The sequence below is a fragment of the Sceloporus occidentalis genome, unplaced genomic scaffold (assembly GCF_023333645.1).
Source record: "Sceloporus occidentalis isolate IW3139 unplaced genomic scaffold, rSceOcc1.0.p SCAF_3, whole genome shotgun sequence".
Lineage (NCBI taxonomy): Eukaryota > Metazoa > Chordata > Lepidosauria > Squamata > Phrynosomatidae > Sceloporus > Sceloporus occidentalis.
This window is the reverse complement of record NW_028316983.1, coordinates 23,749,656-23,772,852: the sequence shown is the minus strand read 5'-3', so window position 1 is coordinate 23,772,852 and position 23,197 is coordinate 23,749,656. Positions and strand designations below refer to the sequence as shown.

The following is a 23,197-nucleotide window of genomic DNA, read 5'->3' as shown; positions in this document are numbered from 1 at the left end:
GTGGTACTGGCCATTCTATAAAGGCAATTTTAAATTAGTCCATGTGGCACTTGTCTCCATATAGCAGGCTGTCTGTGTATAGAAGACCCAACAAGAAAAGTTTGTGGTGGGTTGGTGGCAATTCCCATATCCACATAGTGAATCACTGTACATCACAGGGAAACAGCTGCCATGTGGAGCAGTTTAAAGAGGCCCTCACAGGGTAGCCAAAATATGCATACAACACTTCTAGTTAAGCACAGTTAATTTCAGCAAGACGAAAGAGACTTGGTTGGCTTTAGAAATTGCATGAAGTGCCACATTTTCTCCTATTCCTTGGTAACACACTTAATGGAAAGGGCATCAATATGTTATGAAATCACACTCTAAACTTTGATGGAGATGCCCTGGCAAAAGGATATAATTCACATGCTCAGAATGAATGGTCCATGCTAACTTCTGAGTAATAATGTTTGATTTACTTGTGTAGAAAAGCATAAGTTGGATTTGTGTCCTGTGCTGTTCTCACTTTTTGGTACTAAAAAGACTTTTGGATAGGTTTGCATGTTCTTAGAATTTGCTGCTTGATTTTACTATACATTCTGATGCCCATTTTACTGTGGCTAACACATGACAACATTTGATGAATTGTCAGGTCCAGATCATAGCCAAATCCATTTGGGGTTCTGAAACTTTTGCTGACTATTGCTATAGATCTCACATGAGCCATAACTGCAGATACAACAAGGTGGCAATTGTGCTTTTCTAGGTAATGCAGAAGAGAATTTCAAGGGCAATTCTGAACTTAAATTTTGTAATATATCCTTTCCTCCCTAGAACTCAGGGCTGGTTATCAAAATGTTAATTATAGGCATGCACACACCAGATATATAATTTATTAACAATTAAAACAGGTGCTAAAACCAGAAAACGTATTATTAAGTTCCACTTTCTTATCTGTCATGAGTATTAAAACCCATTTGGATAAAATGGTCTTAAATGCTTTCAGGGCTGAGTTGACTTGTGTGGGAAACCATAAAATAAGCACAAACCTCTCCTTACAGTTCCTTCCTAGTATACTCCCTCCGCTGGCTATTCCAAGACATGCATCCAAAATCTCACAGTTACAGAGGAAATTTCATTTCACAAAATGCTCTGACTTTATTTCATTGATGCATGGAAGGTTGGGTTAGGTGGTCAGATTTGTTTGGCAATGCAAAAGTGAAATTCATCATGCAGTGATAATATAGTCAGCCTACAGGTTACTTAGAATAAGGATTTCCATTTTTAAATACTACTACTACTACTACTACTACTTGGAGGACAAAATTGGGAGCATACTTATCAAATTTGCAGATGACACCAAATTAGGGGGAGTAGCTAATACCCCAGAGGACAGGATCAAGATTCAAAATGACCTGAACAGACTAGAAAACTGGGCCATAGCTATAACAAAATGAAATTCAACACGGAGAAATGTAACGTACTGCACTTAGGGCGGAAAAACGAAAAGCACAGATATAGGATGGGGGACACCTGGCTGAATGAAACTACGTGTGAAAGGGATCTAGGAGTCCAAGTAGACCATAAGTTGAACATGAGTCAACAATGTGATGCGGCAGCTAAAAAGGCCAATGCGATTTTAGGCTGCATCAATAGAAGTATAGTGTCTAGATCAAGGGAAGTCATAGTACCACTATATTCTGCTCTGGTCAGGCCCCACCTGGAATATTGTGTTCAGTTCTGGGGACCACAATTCAAAAAGGACATTGAGAAACTGGAGCGTGTCCAGAAGAGGGCGACTAAAATGGTGAAAGGTCTGGAAACCTTGCCTTATGAGGAACGACTCAGGGAGCTGGGGATGTTTAGCCTGGAGAAGAGAAGGTTAAGAGGTGATATGATAGCCCTGTTTAAATATTTGAAGGGATGTCATATTGAGGAGGGATCAAGCTTGTTTTCTGCTGCTCCAGAGACTAGGACCTGAAGCAATGGATGCAAGCTACAGGAAAAGAGATTCCACCTCAACATTAGGAGGAACTTCCTGACAGTAAGGGCTGTTCGACAGTGGAACAAACTTCCCCGGAGTGTAGTGGAGTCTCCTTCCTTGGAGGTCTTCAAGCAGAGGCTGGATGGCCATCTGTCGGGGATGCTTTGATTGGGATTTCCTGCATGGCAGAGGGTTGGACTGGATGGCCCTTGTGGTTTCTTCCAACTCTATGATTCTAATAATAATAATAATAATAATAATAACAATAATATATTTCTATGCCACCACTCCTATAAGATTGAGGCGGCTTACATCATTCAGACCATATACACAATAAAATAATCCCATATCCCCCTTCTTTAAAAGCTCTAAACCAACAGCCCACAAAACCTCCACTGCTTGTACCAAACTTTGAATACTTTTGATGATCTATTTTATTCTTCTGTTTATTTTGTAATGCTGTTTTCCTTTTAAAAGTACTTTATTATATGCCACTGTCCCTGGCTGGAAATAAGGTGAAGGATAAAACACTACTATTTTCTTCTCCAAGTAGAGAAGCCAAATGAGCTGGCATCTGAAACTCATTCAGTATGACTGAAGGGCAAAGGAATGTCTTCTGGGGCATGAGGATGGTGAATGCCCTTACCTCTAAGACCTCCAAAGGCCAGTTATATCTGAGTGAGTGGTTATATCCCTGGCATCATTGTCCACGGGGGGGAACTGGCTTTGCCCATCTTGCATCCTCTCCAAAATCATGCACGTGCCAGCCGCATTCCCTATTTATTAAGTCCTCCATCTTTTGCTCAGAACTATAGTGTCTGATCAGGAAAATACCAGCAACCATATGCTTCTTGATTAAATATATATATAAGCTGTGATTATATATTTGGTTGATATTTCTAGTTTAGTTGTACCTTAATGCCTGCATTTCTCAGAGTTTCTAGAGTTGGCCTCACATCTGCCTGCAATTGATCCTCCACTCCAGTTAGGCAGAGCAGCTCCATCTCCATCTCCAGGCTTTCTATAACAGTGGCTACTTTCAAGGAACGGTCATGGACACTCAGCTTTGCTTGGACGTAGCGAGCCTATCAGGATGACAAGAAACACAACCAATTAGACCCATTTACTCATTATACACTTATACTAGGGGTGGACAAAGTGTGACTGCATGCCCTCCCAAGGCTATTTTTACATCTACTCCATTTGCCCTCAAAGTGCCAAACCACAGCCCTAGCCTCTCAGTACAACCATTTGGGGTCATTTTTAGAGGAGCAATCTGTTTTTAGGTGTGTGTATGTGTGGTGGTGGTGGGTATCCAAATGCAGACATTAGAAGAGGTTTCTCTGTGAGGCTTCTGGAAAGTAATAATGGTACATCTGCACTGTCTTCAAGATCTAGGTGGAGCAGCTCCCTCCAACCACATACTACGCACCTTTGACTAATAATGGTGTAAAATTCATGAAGAAAAAGGAGTCTGAACTCATCTTAAGGATGCCAGCCAACCACAGGATGGACAAGACAATCCACAATGAAGACCAAATTAATTCCCTCCTCTCCATTTACGCACTCACCATTGTCAATATAGGTGGCTGAAACCTCCCAGCTAGAATGTTAGCAGGCTCAGGAGCAAGAGGAATACTACAGGAAACATATGGAAGGGGCAGCCCATGTGTTTTTAGTTGTTTCCCCTCCCCCACTCCACCGAAGCCAGATGTGAAGAGAGAAGCTAGGCTTGTGTTATAAGATTCTTTATCTAATGGAAGAACATGGGGGTATGGTGAGCCAACTGGCTATCATCCATAGGCTTGATGTGGGCCATGAGCTGCCAGCTGGCTGCCACTGCTGGAGACTAAGAGCACATTCAGACCAGCTTGGTAGTCATAATTCATTTTTATTTCAGCTCTGTCCTTCAGTGCCCTAGAATAGGTTGCACAGCATCATCAGCACAGATCCAGCCTGTAACATTTTGCTATCTGAGTCAAAGTATGCAATGACACTCCCTTCTTCTTCCTTGTAGAGAATACAACTGGACTGCCAGTTGAAACTTGCTTCAGCAACAGTGATGGGTAGCATTTGCAGTGGTACCCGAGGCAGCAGGGTAGTTTGGGGCAGTTATCTTCTCAACAAAGGAAAATGGCCAGGGAAATCAGGAGGAACAGCTAAGAGAGAGCTCCGCCACTCCCTAACATCTGTTGCCTGGTGAGATCACCTCAACACACCTTGTAGAAGGGCTGGTTCTGCTTCAGTAGTAGGGGTATAAAAGACGATGTACATTTGTCCCCCCACACCTCACCTCCCCCCACTTGTAAAGCTTAGGATGGATCTAAAAAGCAATATAAGAAATGTTAGCTATTTAAAGGTTTACTGGAAGAGGTCACGGTAAAAAGGCATACATATATGCAAATGTTAGGATTTATTCTTAAGTTTGCATTTTTCTTCAAAATCTTCACATTTCTCATATATATTTATTACAGTGTGCCCTTCCCTTATGCAGGGATCCGTTCTGGGCCCCAACCCTGTGTAAGGGAAAAAAACACGTATGCTTGAGCCCCATTAGAAGTAATGGTGTGGGGTGTGGGTACGTGGCCCATTACTTCTTCTGGGGTGCACCCGGGGATTTTTCCATCATGGCTTCCAGCTTATGCTGGAAGCCGCATAAAGCATGCCCACATATAACCTTCACTATGCACATTACATGAATGCCTTTAGCATAAGACATTTCTTTTCAATATATTCCATATCCCTTATTTCCATCTCCATACTGATGAACTACAACCACTAATCATCCCTCAATACTGGCTATGCTTGCTAGGGATGATAGGAGTTCAGTCCAACATCTGGATGGTTACAGGTTGCCCATTCTTACCATAATTCTTTTGCTGGGACTTCCAACCATCAGCATATGCAAAACAGTTCCAAATCATGTGTACATCAAAGATTACTTTCTCCTTCATCAATGAAACTAATTTCTTGCTAAGATCTTAGACAAACTGTGAGTTATTTTAATTAATGTTTACTGTTTTTCTTCAGGCTGCTTATTAAACCACCGTGTTGTAGTAGTTCGGGTACTGGACTGGGACATGTGAGATCCAGGCTCAAGTGAGCTATGAAATGAGCCAGGCATTCTCTTTCAACCTGCTCTAATTTCACAAGTTTTTTTGTAAGGATAAAGAGGATATGCCGGGGCAGGGGGCACATTCACTGCTCTGAGCTCATTGAAGCAAAGGTGGGATAGAAATGTAACTAAGAAAAACATAAATATCAATATGTTCTGCTACTATTTTTAGTAGTTTCTGAGGTGTTGTATTTTATTTTTGTATTATTTATAACTTCTGTTTGAAAGCCTCAGACCATGACATGGAAACATGGGCTATAAAGCTTTGGGCTGAGCAATGCTAAAAAGCTGATGGAAAACTTTTGAGGTAGAGGAAGGCCTTGCTTCTGTTGGACAGGGCAGAAGGTGTGGAGTGAGCCAGGGTGGTGTAGTGATTTGAGCACTGGATTATGACTCTGGAGATCAGAGTTTGAATCCCAGCTCGGTCACAGAAACTCACTGGGTGGCCTTGGGCAAGTCGCACTCTCTCTGCCTCACAGGATAGCAATGGCAAAGTTTGCCAAGAAAGCCTGGTGATGGGGGTCAACTTAGGGCCACCATAGGTCACAAATGACTTGAAGGTACACTACAACAAGAAATTAGGTACTAGGTAAGTAAACAGAAGAAAGAAAGAAAGAAAGAAAGAAAGAAAGAAAGAAAGAAAGAAGATAAACCCAATTTTATTCCTAAAGTAAGACTTTCTCTTGTGTGTTGGTTCCCCATCCCCATCGTACTTAACTAATAGAAGTAGTTGTAACGCTCAGCCCAAATGATCTCAAATGTGGCTTATTATCCTAAGTATCTCTCTCTCTCTCTCTGTGGGTGTGGGTGTGTATGTGCACACATGCATGTAACAGTTGATGGTCTGAGGCTTTAGGTTCTAGTCCTGACTGAGCCATGAAACACACTTGCACAACCTTGGGCCTGTCATTCATTGAGCTTGATCTACTTTACTAAGCTGTTGGAAGAATAAAGTAAGGGTAGGAGTACCATGTATGCCACCTTGGCTTCAATGGAAATAAAGTAGGGATATAAAATAAGAAATAAATAATAAACATGTGTGCATATGTAATTAAATGGACTATTTTTTGGTGTATAAATGACAAAGGGAACAGGGGAAATGGGAGGCGGGCTTGGGGAACAGCGTAATAATAAAGAAAGAGGTCACTTCCCCCTCTACTGACTTGCATTCCACCCTATCAGCTTCAGTGAGAACCAGCAGCCACTGGTTGGGCCTCAAAATGAGCAGGCAACCAATGAAGATGTAATCCCGATTGGAAGTTACCAATATATGACAGACTGTAACTATTCTCCAAGAAAATAGGGACTATGTGAAACAGTTCCTTTGAGCCCTTCAATAATCTATGTTGCTTACCTCAAAATCTTGATATTGTTCCTCAGTCAGGGATTTCTTTGCCACAACAAGAACCCTTAATCCTTCCCTTGCCATATTACCACACTGCAAAGGAGAAAAGGGTCACAAATACCATCAGTCATATTTCACTAAGGGCCTTATTACACTAGCAAAATCCAGTTCAGAAATGGGATTTAAAATAGACTTAATTTTAAAAAAACACTGCAAATGCGGGAAGTTTATCACATGACATTCCTGCAAACATAAAATAACATGAAAATAAACCAAAGGTAAAAATGGAGAAAAACAGCAGCTTTTTACTTTCCGGAAGTTCCGAAAGTAAAAAGCTGCCTTTTTCTCTGTTTTACCTTTGGTTTATTTTCACGTTATTTCATGCTTGCAGGAATTTCATGTGATAAACTTCCCGCATTTGCAGTTTTTTAAAAAAGTCTAGTTTAAATCCCATTTCTGAATGGGATTTCACTAGTGTGATAAGCAATTAAGTTTGTGTAAGCAAACATAAAATATAATACAAACTTAGTTTATCCCTTTTGATTCTATTAGTTAGGAGCAAGAGATTTAGATTTCATAAAACTGCTTTACTGAACTTTGTCATAATATTGTTAGTACAATTTCTGGAGATGCAACCTATTGTACAAGAAGTGAATCTTATAACTAAGCTGTAACCATAGCTGTCACCTTCAATGGCAATGATTACAAGGTTCTATGTCACAGGTGGGAAATATCTGGCCTGCAGGTCATCTGTGGGTTGAGAAGCAGTCTTGGGATCCCCTCTGATCCCCCTCAGTCTGGCCAGAAAACAAACAAGCAACTTTTTCAAGCAAACCCCCACACCACTCAAAACATATTTGGAATGCTACAAAATGGTCCCCAAAGGTGCCTGGGAGTGATATACCATCACTTCCAGAAACCAAAACTGTACCCACAACAGAGCACCGTGGCCCTCTAGAGCACGCCAAAAATGGGTGAGATGTCTCCAGACTCTGAAGTATACACACCCCTGTTTGCACACGATGCTTCCATGCTTCATTTACACTTTTGCTAGAGCATAAAAGAATACTGCATCTCTGCGTGTAGCTATGCAGCTCCAAGGCCTCAGGCTTTTCAACACTGTAGAGGAATTGTTATCATTCAGAAGAGCTGTCAGTGCCTCCCACATGGAGTCCATAACAACCTGTATCATTTCTGAACGTAAATCGAGTGGTCCCATTCAATTAAAGCAAATTTTGTAAACTGAAATTTTATGAGATCAGTTCTGTGGGTCTGCTCTAGAGTCTGAGGTACTGTCTAGGCTCTCTCATTTAGTCAGTAGCAGCTGGTGGATTTTGTGTCAGTAGAATGATGGGTCTGCTCCTGACTTTAATCTTGACTAATGAAATGGTCTAAGGTGTTAAACTTTATTCCACATTCAAAGTTAAGTTCAGCAACTTGGATAGATCAATTCAAATTCAGATTAAAACACAAAGCAGATTGATCTCTCCACTGATATCAGAGCCTGGCTAGCAAGTTAACATTTGGTCTCAGTTTGGAACACAAAAGCATTATTTAAAAAACAAAACAAAACAAAAAAACAACAACCTTTCATACAGGTGTTTTCTCAAAGTAATATTTAATCTGATACTAATAATCAGATAGAGGTTTAATATTTTATCATGACCAAAGAGATAACAAGCCTAATTTACCTTTGAATACAGGGAAGATTCGAAGTAAGACATTTAAGAATTAAACACTCAAAGCCTCAGCCTGGACAGATGAACCTGTCAATTTTGATTTCACTCAGATTCATTTTTCCAAATAAATCTTTCCATCTTGAATATATATTTTTAAAAGGACAAATTTGAGGAAAGTCTTCTCAAAATGTACTCAGACTAAATTCTTATTCGTTATACAGCATTCCCTAGTCTAAGACCACTGGCTGGCAACCCTTATTGAACCAATGAAAAATGGATGCTTAAAAATAAAATCAAATCAGAGATGACATGAGACAAGTTGCTTGTTTCATACCTCTTCCTCAAGCCAGTCGTTGTACTGAACAATACCAGCCATCACAACATCAGCCCCTTTCATGTAGAATGTTATTTCTCCTGTAGATTCATCCTAAAAGACAGCAAATGATGGGGTGAAGTAATAAATGCTGTAGTTCTATATTCAGGAGTTCTTTGGTTGCATAAAGGTATACCTCAGTTAATGAAGTAGTTTTGTTTCTGTGCATTACTTCTTTAACAGAAAATTTGATACTAGAGGCAGCAATAACATGGAATGAACAGGGATAGTTTCATACAGCACAAAAAAGAAAAGCAGTTCAACACATTTCAGCAAATATTTTACCAAAAACGTACTGTCTGTACATGTGGGAGGGGGAAAAATCAGGTCAGGTAAGTCTTGCATAAGTAAAAACAAATATTTAAAACCTTACAGAGACCACTTGAAAGCTTCATTGTTTTTCCCTTTCACCAACCTTCACTTTTCTTATGATTTCCATTTTGGTGGCCAAGTCTATAGATCTCTGCATATTTAACTAGCTGGGGAGTAGCTGATGAGGTGAGTTTATGTGCTTTCCCATTTTCTCTTTGTTTTGCTGTTCATACTGTACATGCTATGTAAGGGATTTTGGAGACAGCAACTGTTTACCCTTGTCTGTTGTAGGCGGGCATACATGGCTACAGTAGTATTGGCTAGAGCAGAATCTAGCAGTTTTCCAGCTCAAGCTTTTATTGTATTGTTTACTGCAGACAATAAGACACCACACATGCAATTCTGCTTCTGAAACCTTTTTTTAATGCTTGCATAGGACACAAACTTTATTTTTATACTATATCTTGAAAGAAATGAATAAAGAGGTGATTACATTATTTTCAGTTTGTACCAGTGAAGCAAGAGTGTAGACATCTTCTGTTGTATTGACTCAAATTAAGTATAATTTTAAAATCCATAAATAAAACTATTTCCTTGTGGTATTCAAAATATAATTCCATGGTAGATTAATACATTTGGAAGCCTCATGATGTAGCTAATTGCCATCTAGTCAAGTCTGACTTATGGTGACCCTATCAAGGAGAGATCTCCTTGATGATTGACATTAACAGCATGGCTAAAGTCTTGCAAACTCAGGGCTGTGATTTCCTTAGTCTACCCATCTGTAGTGAAGTTTTCCTCTTTCCCTACTGCCTTCCACCTTACAAAGCATTATGATCTAATGAGTCACGTCATCTCATATATCCAAAGTATAATAGCCTCAGTTTAGTGAATCAGTTTACTCTTGATCTTTTTCTTCCATTCATGAATGTAATTAAGTGTTTCTGCCATCTAAGGATAATAGGAGTGGGATATTAGTTGATAGGACCTGGAATAAATAAATGAATCCGGGCAATAATTATGTTTTAATAGCAGCAATCTTACTAAGCCAAGAAACTCGTATTTTAGACCAGGAGATCATTCTGTCTTTCATTTCCTTAATGAGAGGATCAAAGTTAAGTGGAACAATTTGGTTTAACTTTTTTTGGTATTTGTACTCCCAAGTACTTAATTGATGATTTAGAGATGGCTATTTCTGTAAGTTCTGAGAGTCCCCTCCCCACCTTTCAGTTGGAATCATATTCAAACAAAGAAGTTTTAACTTAGGTTTTATCTTCTTTCCGGAAATCCTTCCAAAAAGCAATATATTCATTACGTTTGGGATCCCCTTCAAAGGTTTAGCAGAAGTGATTTCTAAATTATCAGTGAAAAGGTTTAGCAAAGACTTGTCTTCCTTAATTTGACTCTCCAGAATCTCACCATCTTACCCGAATGTGTAGCCTTAAATTGAATGCACACATGCTGCATTGGACAAAAAAGTCCAACTGCTTTTATAGGGGAGCTTACACATGTGTAAGACAGCAAAAAGATTCCAGCTCCTAAGTGGATGTCCAGCTACTTTCAGTGGCTCACATTGTTTTCTGATAGTGAAAATCCAGCTCCCAAACTTGCCAACATTGTTCACAAAGTACTTCATATCTGAGAACCAGTGTGGTGTAGTGGTTTGACTGTTGGACTAGGACTCTGGGACAGGAGGGTTGGAATCCCTGCTCAGCCATGCAAACCCACTGACTGGCCTTGCACAAGTCAGATTCTCTATCTTTGAGGAAGGCAACAGCAAACTTACTCTGAATACTGAATCTTACCAAGAAAATCCTATGATAGGGTTTCCATTAAGCTGCAGACAACCTCAAGGCACATAACAACTTTATATTGAGATCCTATGCTACTATCAGTTTCCCCTGCACCAAACACAGGAATCAGCATCTCCACAGCATCTATTATTCAGATATTTTCAGTTTCTAAGGAAGTTCAGCCTTTTAAGATATGTTTAGAAGGAATTATTAATACAAAATCTCCAAAACCCTGAAAGGGCTATCACACTGATGACTGAAGAAATTTATTCTCAGATGCTCTAGATGCCAACTCCCAAGCAATTGCCCATCCCTGCTCTAGAAGGCAGAGCCAGAACCAACAGCACTGAATTATAAGAAAGAGGAATTTATATTAAACATTAGGGTGTACTTTCCCATGATATAAGCAGCTCAGCAGGGGAACAGAATATGTTAAATGGTAACAGACTTATTTCTTAAAAACTTTGAAGCAGAGATGGGATGGCCAACTATCAGGGATGTCATGATAGTTTGGATTAATTCATCTTTATATGATTTCCAAGGCTAGCACTAACAAGTCTCAGGTGGTAAATTTACATTGACGCTGTATCACTTCAGAATGCAGCTAAGTGGTCATATGAGGGAATGCTCCTTCAAACAATAAAATCCATACATACTGAAAACTGGCATGCAAGGACCAATATGTCAGGAATTCATTTTGCTTAAAAAGAATGCTCAGTGGTGTCAGTCTCCCTACCTTACATTAGTCCAAAACACACTGCAGAAATAATCCAGTTTGTGTCCACTTCAACTGCCCTGGCTCAGTGCTAGGGAATCCTGGGAATTGTAGTTTCTTGTGGCACTAGAGCTCTCTGACAGAGAAGGATCAATGTCTCACGAAACCACAGTTCTCAGAGTTCCGTGTCATTGAGCCAGGGCAGTTAAAGTGGTCTCAAGCAGGATTATTTCTGCAGTGTGTTTTGGACCACCGTGAAGCAGACCTGCAGAAAAATTACTTTTTGCCTGCAGCTCCTCAAATCTCCTATGCTGGCTATTGTAGCACAAACCAGCTTTTCATGAACAGAAGTTGAGATGGGTAACTCGAAGCTCCACTATTTCACCAAAACAGCATAGAAAAGCTACTTTTGAGATGAGCTGTCCATTTCATCTTCTGTTTATAAGAAATAGGTTTATGTTACAAGCTTTATGTAGAAAGAAGGGTTTTTTGTTTTGTTTTTTTACTTTATAAGAAGTAGGTTTAAGTTACAAGGTGATATTGGCTGAAGTCCTAGGGTTATCTTAGATTCCCACCATTCTGCACAGAAAAGAGACACTCCTTTTTCCTCATTCCAATCATTTTCTTGCCTAGCAGGAAACATTACACCAACTTATTTTTTGCTTTAAAAAACAGGCACATAAATGTACCTTTAGTGCTTCCCTCATTCCCACTTAGCTGGCGGTAAGCCTTATTGAGCTCAGTTAAGTTGAACTGACACATAGAAGACTGTGGTATAAAAGAAGAACATGGTTTTATGTTCACATCTAATTTGAATGGGCCCACATTGATAGAACAGTCACAGATTTGCAGCCCAATGCAGTATAATATAGTCAGCCCAGGGACAGCTCTTTCATTAGGCAGAGAACCCAACTCCCATCAGCCCCAGCCAACATGGCCAATAGTCAAATATGATGGGAGCTCTCATCCAACACCATCAGGAGGGCACAGCAGATTCCCTAATGCTATTGTGCCTCAGCACCATAATCTGTATTTAATCCAGAGTATGATGCATGGAAAAGGGCCTTTTGTGCAGTAGAGCAGTGTCTACACTCTAGCAAGAAAGCGTATACACTCTGGTAAGAACATTTCCTCGACGTTATAAATGTTAGTTGCTAAAATTGCCCATGCTGGATTTTGGCCATGCTGGATGGAGGATTCTGGGAATTACAGTCCAAAAAACTCCATGTGCAAACTTTACTATCTAGTCAACAGATATTAATGAGTAGTGATTTAGTGCCCTGCCTTTTACTTGAGGTACGGGCACGGTACGGCAGACTAGAGATTTTTACAAGAAGACTCTCTTTCTACAGTTTGAAATGCCTCTCTTTCTGTCTAGGAGGTTTGCAAGGGATGTTACAGCTTGCTGGGCAGGGAGAGATTTTGTTAAGAAACAAGACTTGATATTCTGCACCAGTGTAAGCAGAATGTAGCTTGCAAGGCCTCCCAATCTGACTCACTGTCCTGTCCTGAGGTGCCCTTTTTCTCACTGCTTAGCTCTGATTTCTAGTATATACATTTTTTTTCACCAGCACCAACATGAAATCAAACACTGAGAGCATCTTGATCCAAGTGAGTAGGAAACAAGCTGAACTGGACAAATTTCTTAGTTAGAGTCTTGGTGCATCTGCACTGTAGAAATATTGCAGTTTGATACCATTCTGAGTGTTGTAGCTACATCTTACAAGGTCTTTAGCCTTCTCTCCCAAAGCATGCTGGTAGTTCACAAACTACAAATCCCAGATTCTGTAAGATAGAGCCATGGCAGTTAAAGATGTGCCAAACTGCATTATTTTTACAGTGTAGATGCACCCTCTGCCAACCTCAGACCCATCTGAAATCAGTTTGGTCCTGAGCCTATCCATTTCTTATTCTTATTGGCCTGTTACAGACAGCCAAAATAAAGCTGCTTCGAGTCACAGTGGAGGTATAGTGTTTCAATGATGCATGCGTCCTAAGAGTCTAGAAGCCACACCAAAGCCACGCTCCAGTCCTTAGGGCTGGAGCGTGGCTTTGGTGCAACTTCTGGACTCTTAGGACGCATGCATCATTGAAACACCATACCTCCACTGTGACTCGAAGCAGCTTTATTTTGGCTGTCTGTAACAGGCCATTATTTTATTTTTCTGTTGTTCTGAATTTGATTCACAAACTTTTGCATGAGGGCCTTCTATTCACAAACCAACACAGAATTGAACATGCTTTCTCAGAGAAATAATAAATTCACACGTGCTTAACACTTTACTAGATTGTGGTCCAAGTCTTTTATGGGACTACCGGATGACACTTTACTGGTAATCTGTAGGTCTTCCACTGTTTTGATATCAGGTAAGTTGTTATATCATCAATGTGAACTTCCAGTTTCAAATGAGAAACTTGCAACAGATATCAAAAAAGAAAACCCCATAAAAAAATACCTGGCATCAGTTAAGATAAATGTTTGTGCACTAAATGGTTTAAACTGTTAAGAAACGTTTTAACAACGTTTTGGTAGGAAACTGAACAGAGAGTCCACTTCCTGTGGTGTAGAACTAGCTTAAAGATAGTTTAGATGTTTTGTCCAATATAAATACTATATCAACTATCTCCTTGCATTAGTCATTTCCTCTCACCAAGTTCAGTAGGAGGTTAGCACGTTCCCATGTTATGGCATGATTACAACTATAAATCTGCAGAAAGATTTGCCAGTTGTATTGTTCTCAACCACATCTTTTTCCACCATGGTCTGATTTTGGCCAAGGTTCAAAAGCCTCCTTCTTCCCACTTGATACACAACAATAGCACTCTCTGAGTTGCAAAGAAAACATACTCCATTCTAATTACTCAGAAGAGAAAGAGAGAGTGGAAACTTTTTGTGCTTCAACAAACAACTATCTCCTTACCGACAAGAAACAGTAGTAATAGCAATGCCTAATTGCTTAATTATAACAATACCTCCAAAAGCAGAACTGAGGAACCCTTACTATTCATATCTTAAGTAGTAAGGCTTTGAAACGATCCCAAAAGGAAGACAGTGACTGCTATTTTTTCTGCTAATTGACAAACACATCTACAGAGGCAGTCAGAAGAAAAGGATAGAATTTCCAACCAAATCATCAAGAAATATTGCAAGAAATATATTTAACCAGGTACCTGTACAAATGATTTTGGATGTTACACCTCCAAAATTGTACAAATCAGATTTTTAAATAATATTTTTCTGTACTCTCATCTCATGAGCCAGATACACAAACTGGGAACTCACATATCTTCATAAAGGAAACAGGCTAAAATGATACTTTGGACAATATGTACACAAAAGTACAGGATACAAGATGGGGACAAGATGTACATCACCAGGCCGGGCCTTTATGAAACTTGCTTAACCTTACACAATCTTAGTGCCTTTTAAGTAGTGTAGTTTTGAGTGGGTGATACAGTTTCCCCACTACTGCAGTGCTATGAGACACGTTGAAATTCTCAGCCTCAATCTCTCTCTCTCTCTCTCTCACACACACACACACAGTACTATCACTACAGCTCAGCCTCAATAGGGTGGATAAACCAAATGTAAGAGACATAGAGCTATGCACCCTAGCCTCATTCCTTACATACCCGATCTTCCTGTGTTGAGCAGAGAGTTCTGAAGAGGGTAGAAACATCTGAAGTAGAAACATCCATGTGATTTGGGGATTTGCCTTTGACAGGCTCCCCAGTCATGTGGAGAGCTCTACCTCCTCTCAAGTACCTCTGAGTGGAAGTCCCATTCAATTCTCTCTGATTAAACTGAAAGTCAGGGAGTAAGGGGCCAGAGTCTAATGGGGCCACAAGAGGCAGGCAAAGGTGCATTGCTCCACCCTCCATTCTCTTTAGTCATGTTTGTCTAGCCTGCTCTGTTTTCTATAGCTTGAAGAGGACTGTAATGATTAAAAGTCTAAGAATCACTAATGCCAATGAAATGTACCAATTCCAGAGTTTGAGAAGGTTATTTTTTGACTGTAACTCCCTTGAGCATTCTGGGATTTATAGTCCAAAAATGAGCTTTTCCAAACTCTGATTATCGTCTGTTCAAAATCTGGGATAACAGAAACATCATTTGGATATTTTTTATGTGAAAACTACAACAATAAACATTGCAACCTGCAATATTATATAATCCTGTATCATTGAATCCTATATGACAACTATATCAAGCAATTTATAAATAATTTCTAAAAATTAAATGAAGTGCCATACAGAGAAAGTGATCTAAGCACATCATCAATTTCATTCACTAAGCCCAGCATGTGTTTTCCATACGTAGATGACTTAATTTCCATATCAATATGTAACACCCATCAAGTTATCAACCATCCAAATGAATAAAATAAGGTTCCACAACCAAGCTTTCCCCAAGTTGGTGTCCATGAGATGGACTATACTTACATCTCTGCTGACCAGAATGTTCACTGTATTGGCCTAAAGTCCCCAGATCCCATCTGATATTGGAAGCTATGCAGGGTCAGCTCTGCTTAGTACTTGGATGGGAGATTGCCAAGAAATACCAGATATATTGTCTATTTCAAAGTAAGGAACTTGCAAAACTACCTCTGAGTATTTATTCCCTAAAAAAACCCTATGAAATTCATGGGGCTGCCGTAAGCTGACAGGCGATTAGGAAGCATACAAACCCATAGACACACAAACAAACAATTAGTGGATTCCACAGAAACAATAGTGTGCATGTAGACTCCATGACTGATTGTTAGCTGACTTTGTGCTGTGTTGTAATTTTAGTGTGTTTGACCTTTCCAAAACATTGACCTAAAGGGGAAATGTAAATGTTCATTTGTTCTTGTAGCTAGGTGGATAACAAATTCAGCAGCTTTAAATAATAATTAAATAAAATGTCAGCTGATTCATCTGACAAAATGGGTGAGCAGAAATAAATCAGACCATACTGGGTGATCTGCAGTGGAATGGCAAGGATAGCTAACTCTCAGCTGTTTAAAAATAACCACAACAAAAAGACTTCCCTCTCCTTTCTCTCTAAATTATATTTTAATGAAGAAAGCTTTGAGGTGGGGTAAAAAGTAAGTAGGAATTGATTTATTTGTAGGAGTGTGAGCTCCACTCCATTCTCATACTCAGAACCAATTTCTAGTCTCAGAATTAATTCAAATAATATATCTTTTGCAGAAGGCTCCAGTTGTGTGTGTGTGTGTGTTCAATTCATTATTTGTGTAGCAATGAAATTTGTCCTATGATAAAGCAAGGATTTTTGCCATATTCTATGATGCTGGTTTTTGCTTGTGTTGCTTTTGCTGTATTTCAGCAGACGTTTGAAATTTGTTACCTTAGACAGTTGTAGTTTGTGATTTGTAATTTGTGATACATTTATAGCTTGTGATATTTGCAAATATTGATTATAACTTCTCTTATTTTATGGAGACAGCTGCCCTGATCACCTATGCAGAAGAGCAGGACTTAAAGCAAAGGAAGAAATGAGATCACTGCTTGCTGTTACAACTTACCCGAACAATGATTCCCATCCGTTTGCTTTCATATGTGAATGGGAAGATCTGGAGGATGGTGTAGTTTAAGATATGACCACCTGGGGTCCTCAGCTGTACAGAAGACTGGTCCCGGCCAACCAATGTTAAGCCTACACTTTCAGTCCACTGTACCAGGGCCACCTAAACACAAGAAAGGTCACAGGTCAGATAGACTGCTGAGATCAGTGGTTCAGAGGTCATGCAAATGGAATAGCACTGGGGAGGGGGAAGGGAAGTAAGTAAGGAGAGCAAAGAACAAAGTTACTCAGTTGTTAACAGTACATTTCCTCCACTGGATTCACTGGTCATTATTTTATCATAGTGCCTGCGTTTCTTCAGTGGCACAGAGGCATGGACTCAAGATGTCTTCCTGGGAAACAACATTCAAAATATTGAACTCTTAGAAGCCAAAACATTAACATATTGCAATGAAATAAAGCATTTAGTGGGCTGGAAGCAGAGAAGCCACTTCACACGCAAAAACTGGGTTAATTTTCAGAGTATCTTTCGAGTACAAAGTGGGTCTGGTTTTGTTTTGTTTTGTTTCTTTTCTTCTTTCATATATTTTTTAAAAGTCTCACCTCTATTTTGGCTATGTCCCTAGTATGGACTGTGCAGGGAAACATCCCCCCCCCCATTTAAAAATATTGCATTAATTTTGAAACTAATTTCCTCCAACCAACAGTTACAGTTATAGTCCAAAAATGCATGGTTTCCAGATTCTAATACTGATTTTTACTTAATCTAAAATAATGAATTCAATGTGGGTAAGTGCTAGCTTTTCAAAGAAACTCTTAGGAATTATTTTGAAAAATAACAAGCCCAAACCTGTGCTCTGAAGCACTTTCCCAAACCTTTGCTAATATAAGCATGCAAAATGAGCCAAGTTAAATTGTTGCTCTAATTCCTGTTGTTTGCATTATCCTTCAAGGAGGACAGTGATACCAGTATTAAACCACTGTAATCTCATAAGTATCATAAACTAGGTATTTTTCTTGGAGTTTCTGCTCTTTTCCTAACCTTTCACCACAATGCCATTCTTTCAGTGTTAAATTATAAATGAGACCCCCAACAAAATGTTGCTGCATGAAACGCTTCTGTTCAGGGTTCCAATAAACAAGGAGATATACTATTTCCACCTTGCCTTCTGATTAAGCACCAGTTTCCAGTAGTCCCTTTTTTGGGGCAAAACAGATTGGAACAATACGCCGGATTGAGGATCGCGTGGGGGCATGCCGTGACACTGTCACCAAGCTGGCGTCATGCTGTCCCACTGCCCACACAGAGGGAGCTTTTTGGCACTCCAGTAGCACAGTGTTTAGATGCCACACTCTGCAGGAGTGTTGAAAAGCCATGGCGGCAGCAGAAAGGACAGCTTTTTTCTGCCCCCAAAAGGCTGGCAATTTTCCGCTTCTTTTGGAGGCAGAAAAACGCTGGATTGGGGCCATGGCGTGCAGTTGCCGTGGCCCCGATCCAGCGTTCAAAGGGGTGGCATCAAGCCCATATGGCTGTCTGTTTTGGCCTTTTGTCAGTCATCATTCCATTATCATTAGATATGTTCAATTCTTAATGCTGAGAGTGGGAATTTATATATCTTTCTTTTCGCAGGGTACTTTGGACATTTTGGGATTGCCTTAAGCCTGTCGATACCTGCATCTTGCATACTAGTAATGGTTTTTCTGGCTACATTCTATTGTGCTGGTATTGTACCTTCAAGTCAAACACATCACATAGGCGCGTTACAGACCGCCAGATTGCGGCGGTCTGGCTCCGCCTCCGCTTGCAGTATCTGGGAGGCGCAGCGGCCAAACCATGCGTCTCCCGGACGCTGCAAGGAAGGAGCACAGAAATTGCGCTCCTTCCTGGGCCCCAGAAGAGACGGCGCAAGGTGCTAATCGCGCACTCACGGCCTCGCTTCCGGGGCATGACGTGCGGACGCACAGCGTCCGCTACATCAATATGGCGGCGGTCGTGTGGACCGGCCACCACCATTTGTCACGGACTCTGTCCGTGATAGGGTTAGGGGCATTTGGAAAAGACGCCCCTTTTTCAAACTGGGACGTCCTCAGGACATCCCTAATGGTGGTCTGTAACCCGCCTAAGTTTTCTTGGCAAGATTTCATCAGAGGGTTTTTTCTTGCCCTTGTTTGAGGATGAGAGTGTGTGACCTGACCGAAGTCAGCCAGTGGGTTTCCATGGCCAAGCATGGATTCGAACTCTAGTCTCTAGAGGCCTATTCCAACATGGAAAACACTGCATCATGCTGGCTCTTCTTAATTACACTCTCCTTATTGTCACTGTCAACTGGGGCTGTGCAGGTGAAGGAACTTTTCCTAGATGCTGTAATGAGCTAGAATGATGAGACAGAAACTGTCTGGATTGGTGGTTCCCATGTCTGGCATTTGAGTAAGTGACTTGTCCTGTATGAGTCTGCATTCCTCTTGAAGGAGTAGGTGCATAGTTTGGGGGAGTACTCCCAGAGCCATCTTTGTCACTAGAGGCCAAGGTGGACTGCATGATTTCAAGTGTTTGAGGCCAGCTTGGACAGTTCTGCCAGCTACAACCTTTCCAGGACAAGGATAACATAGTCACAATAAATAGTTCATGCACTGGTAACTTCCCGAGTACTATAGCAATGCACTCTAAAAGTGATTGCCCTTGAAGATGACCTGAAAACTGCAGCTAATACAAACATGGTACCTAGACTGTAGAACAGAACACTAAATAGAAACCATATAACAGTTTTGAAGGAATTACTCTGCCTGCCAATACGCTTCCAGTCTAAATTCCAAGGCTCTGTACATTTGAAGACATAAATGGCTTGGGATCTCAGTATTTGAAGAAGTGCCTCTTTCAGTGTGTTCCACCAGTGGGATCAATACACTGAATAACAATGGCCTGTTACAGACTGCCAAAATAAAGCTGCTTCGGGTTTCTTTGGAGGTATGCTATTTAAATGATGCATGCATCCTAAGAATCTGGAAGCTGCACCAAAGCTGCACTCTGGTGCTTAGGAATGGAATGTGGCTTTGGTGCGACCTCCGGACTCTTAGGACCCATGCATCATTTAAATAGCATACCTCCAAAGAGACCCGAAGCAGCATTATTTTGGCAGTCTGTAACAGGCCAATGTGAGCTTTCTCTGCTGTAGCACCCCAGTTATATTTGGCTACCTTCATTTTAATGCCAAGTTAAAACATAGTTCTTTATTAAAGCATTATTAAAGCTAATTATTTCATCAAAAGCTGTACACAGTTTAAAAATGTTTTAGGTTGTTTAAAATATTAAATTGTTTAAACGTTTTAAATTTTAACTTGTTTAAATTGATTTTCTTTGCATGCCATTCTGAGGTCCTTTGATATAGGACAGAATTTTATTTTAGTAAAAGAAGAATAAAATAAAATATGCAAGGATCCACTTGAAGAGTAAGTTTGCTATTTCTTATATGACCCTGCATATGGCTGGGTGATTCAAGGAGTAATTCGTAGGAGTTTTTATTTAACTGAGGAAGGTGGGGATTTGATTCTTACATATTTGTCTTCACATACAGGAGCTGTAACTGTTGCACACAGTAGCCCTTCCCTGGAAACTTTACAGAAACAGAGCATTACTTTCTTTCTTCCTGTCAGAGGTAATGAGAGCTAAAATAGTGAGTATAAGAATGAGTTGTGTGACAAAAAGCTAATACCCAACTGACCTGATTTGGCAGGGACAGTCTCAATTAATACTCCTTCATCATACTTTTTCCATTGCTTTAAAAATATCCCAGTTTCTTTCCCTCCTCCCATTTCCCCCCCTTGTCCTTAACTTACTCCCATTCCTGCAAACGGAGTTCAAAGTGCAAAAGTAGTCTGCACTCAATTAACTCAGCAAGAAGGGGGGAGGGAGGAATCTTGTTCTTCCCAGTATGTTGAGCCACGTGCAAACTGCTGCAGCTGCTTCTAGCTTGTATGTTCTTCCTCATTAATTATTTTTCCCATTTTGACCACTGTCTGATATTGCTTGCCCACATATGTCCTGGTTTTTATCTGTTAAATGTTGGAGGGTATGCAGGCTAGCTTCTCTAAGCTTCTGTCTCAACAGATATATGGGTATAATACTGGTTAGAGAGTTGTTGAAGAATCACTGAGCCAATGTGTGCAAAATGCTTCAACCCCTCCAAAGTGCTAAATTACTATTCTTAGCTGGGAGTGTTACACTCAACTATGCAGATGGGAGCTAAAGGTGAGGTTTTGAATTCTGATCAGAGAAAACCAGATATACCAATTTAGATTAAACACAGTTTTTGAAGCATTTCGTGCTGAACGGCACCAAGTAGTTCTTGTTGAAGACTGACACTGATTTAGGATCTAACACTAACTATTGGTGGTTTATACAAGCTGCATATTTGTAAGCAGGCTTTCATGTTAAAATACAGTTGGCCCTTCTTATAAACGGATTTCTTATACACGGATTCAAGCATCCACAGTTTGAAAATGTTCAAAAAAAGTATAAATTTCAAATAGCAAACATTGATTTTCCATTTTTTATAAGGAAAACCATTTTGCTATATCATTATATTTAATGGGACTTGAGCATCCACAGATTTTGTTAAGAAAAGGAGATCTTGGAACCAAATGCCAGCATATAACACAGGTCCACTGTAATCAACATGTCTCCAATAGTATTTCATGAAAACCCTTGTAAAATTGACCCAAAGTATTTGCTTGGTGAAGCATAGTGCACAAAACAAAATTGTTGCTACATTCCACACATTTTCAACAATGCTTCAGCAACTTCCTAGCTCATCTATTTGAACATTTACTCTTTCCGCTCATTAAACAGCATCAACCTACGTGGTGAGGAGGGGGAAGGCTGTTGCTTAACACCACTTCAGAGAGAGAAGGGGGGAGAGAGAGAGATGATCTGTGCTTGTTATCAACCTAACGGTTCCAAAACCAAATTCTGGTCACATGGCCAATGTGCATACTGCTAGCAACATGCTTGATCAGTACATGTTTTCGCATTCTGGAAAGCCGTGAAGTGTCGTCAGGGTTAAAGGCCAGTTTGCCAAGAATCCTCTAGGGCAAGTTGTCTCTGATCAGATTCTACCTATTACATTTCCCCTCTGTTACTGTATGGCCCCAACCTGACTGGATCACAGAGCCCCAGAGGCTGTAACTGATCTCTCAATACAGATGCTTTCAAGAGTCCATGCCCAGGAATGCACACAGGAAACAAATCTAGGAAATCCTGCCTTGTGTTTCAGGAAATGAATTCTGTGCCAACTGGTAGAAATTACCATTCCTGTTCAGGAGTGAAAAATTGAGGGGGGGGGGAATAGAGGAATACCTCCAAGGTTTCAGGGCTGATTTCAGCATAAACTGACCTTTCTGCCTTAACAATATTTTATTGCTATAGAATTTCAAAGGCCGAGCATGGATGTTCAAGAAAGAGGCTTGCAGGGAATTACCGCTTAACATCTTCCATTTGCAGGGGTCAGTGAGCATCAAGCTCCTTGTTGCAGGGATGAAACAATGCAATATCCTTAATTTTTGTAAGAGTTGATATGTGCCACTAAATTCCCAGAATTTAGCAGACTCTTACTAACTGGGACACAGGTTTTTAAAGGAACTGAAATTCTAACACATTTTTATCCATTTTCTAACTGACATTGATAGTCTTTCTTTTAATGGTAGGTAATTTGATCCCTACAAATGATGCAATCTAGAAGTTTTATCTCAATGAATAGGGGAAAAACGGTATTCATACAACCTAATTGTATTACAGTATTGTGAACAAATCTCCTAGCACTGGTGCAAGCTGAAATTTAACAGGTGTGCACAGATCCTTTCCCAACCCAATTAGCAATAGCAGTACTGAAAAAGAAAAAAACAACAAGCAGTAAGGGAAAGCCTGTTTTTTTTCAAAGCACTTTTACCTCATCAGGACTAGCAGCTTGATACACTCTGCAAGAATCTTCATAGTGCCTCTCAGCTTCAGCCTGATCTGTCACACCATTTGATTCATACACAGGAGTTACATTGTGGCACAGGGCAATTGCTTTCACAGCTTCATGGACACGGCTGCTTAGAGTTTTCCGGACTTTGGTAGCCAGAGTAGGGCCTTTCAGAGCAGGTGGCTCATGCGACTGCTAGGAAAAGAGAAAGAGAAAATAATAGTATTACTTAGGAAAGCACTTGCTTTCATTAATAGTCTCCATTTGCAAAGGGGAGGCCTACAATTAAAATTGCTACAAATTTTAGCAATTTTAAAAAAATCAAACTTAGTGGTAAAGTATGATGCAGAATTTTTTTAAAAAATAGCCCAATGTTCACCATCACTTCTGGAAGCCCTGGCTTACCTTT

The 23,197-nt window shown here is 40.2% G+C and overlaps 1 protein-coding gene across 2 annotated transcripts in view; it reads right to left on the bottom strand.

Moving 5' to 3' along the window:
* ATP9A (ATPase phospholipid transporting 9A) overlaps window positions 1–23,197 on the bottom strand; it is a 130,071-nt gene that overhangs the window by 26,997 nt on the left and 79,877 nt on the right. For both annotated transcript variants that reach the window (XM_089513808.1, XM_089513809.1), the window contains 5 exons: window positions 22,771–22,983; window positions 16,830–16,991; window positions 8,440–8,532; window positions 6,436–6,519; window positions 2,881–3,051 (listed from right to left, as the gene is read on the bottom strand). In XM_089513808.1, coding sequence (XP_089369934.1) covers window positions 2,881–3,051; window positions 6,436–6,519; window positions 8,440–8,532; window positions 16,830–16,991; window positions 22,771–22,983 — 723 coding nt within the window. The remainder of the gene's footprint in view (window positions 1–2,880; window positions 3,052–6,435; window positions 6,520–8,439; window positions 8,533–16,829; window positions 16,992–22,770; window positions 22,984–23,197) is intronic.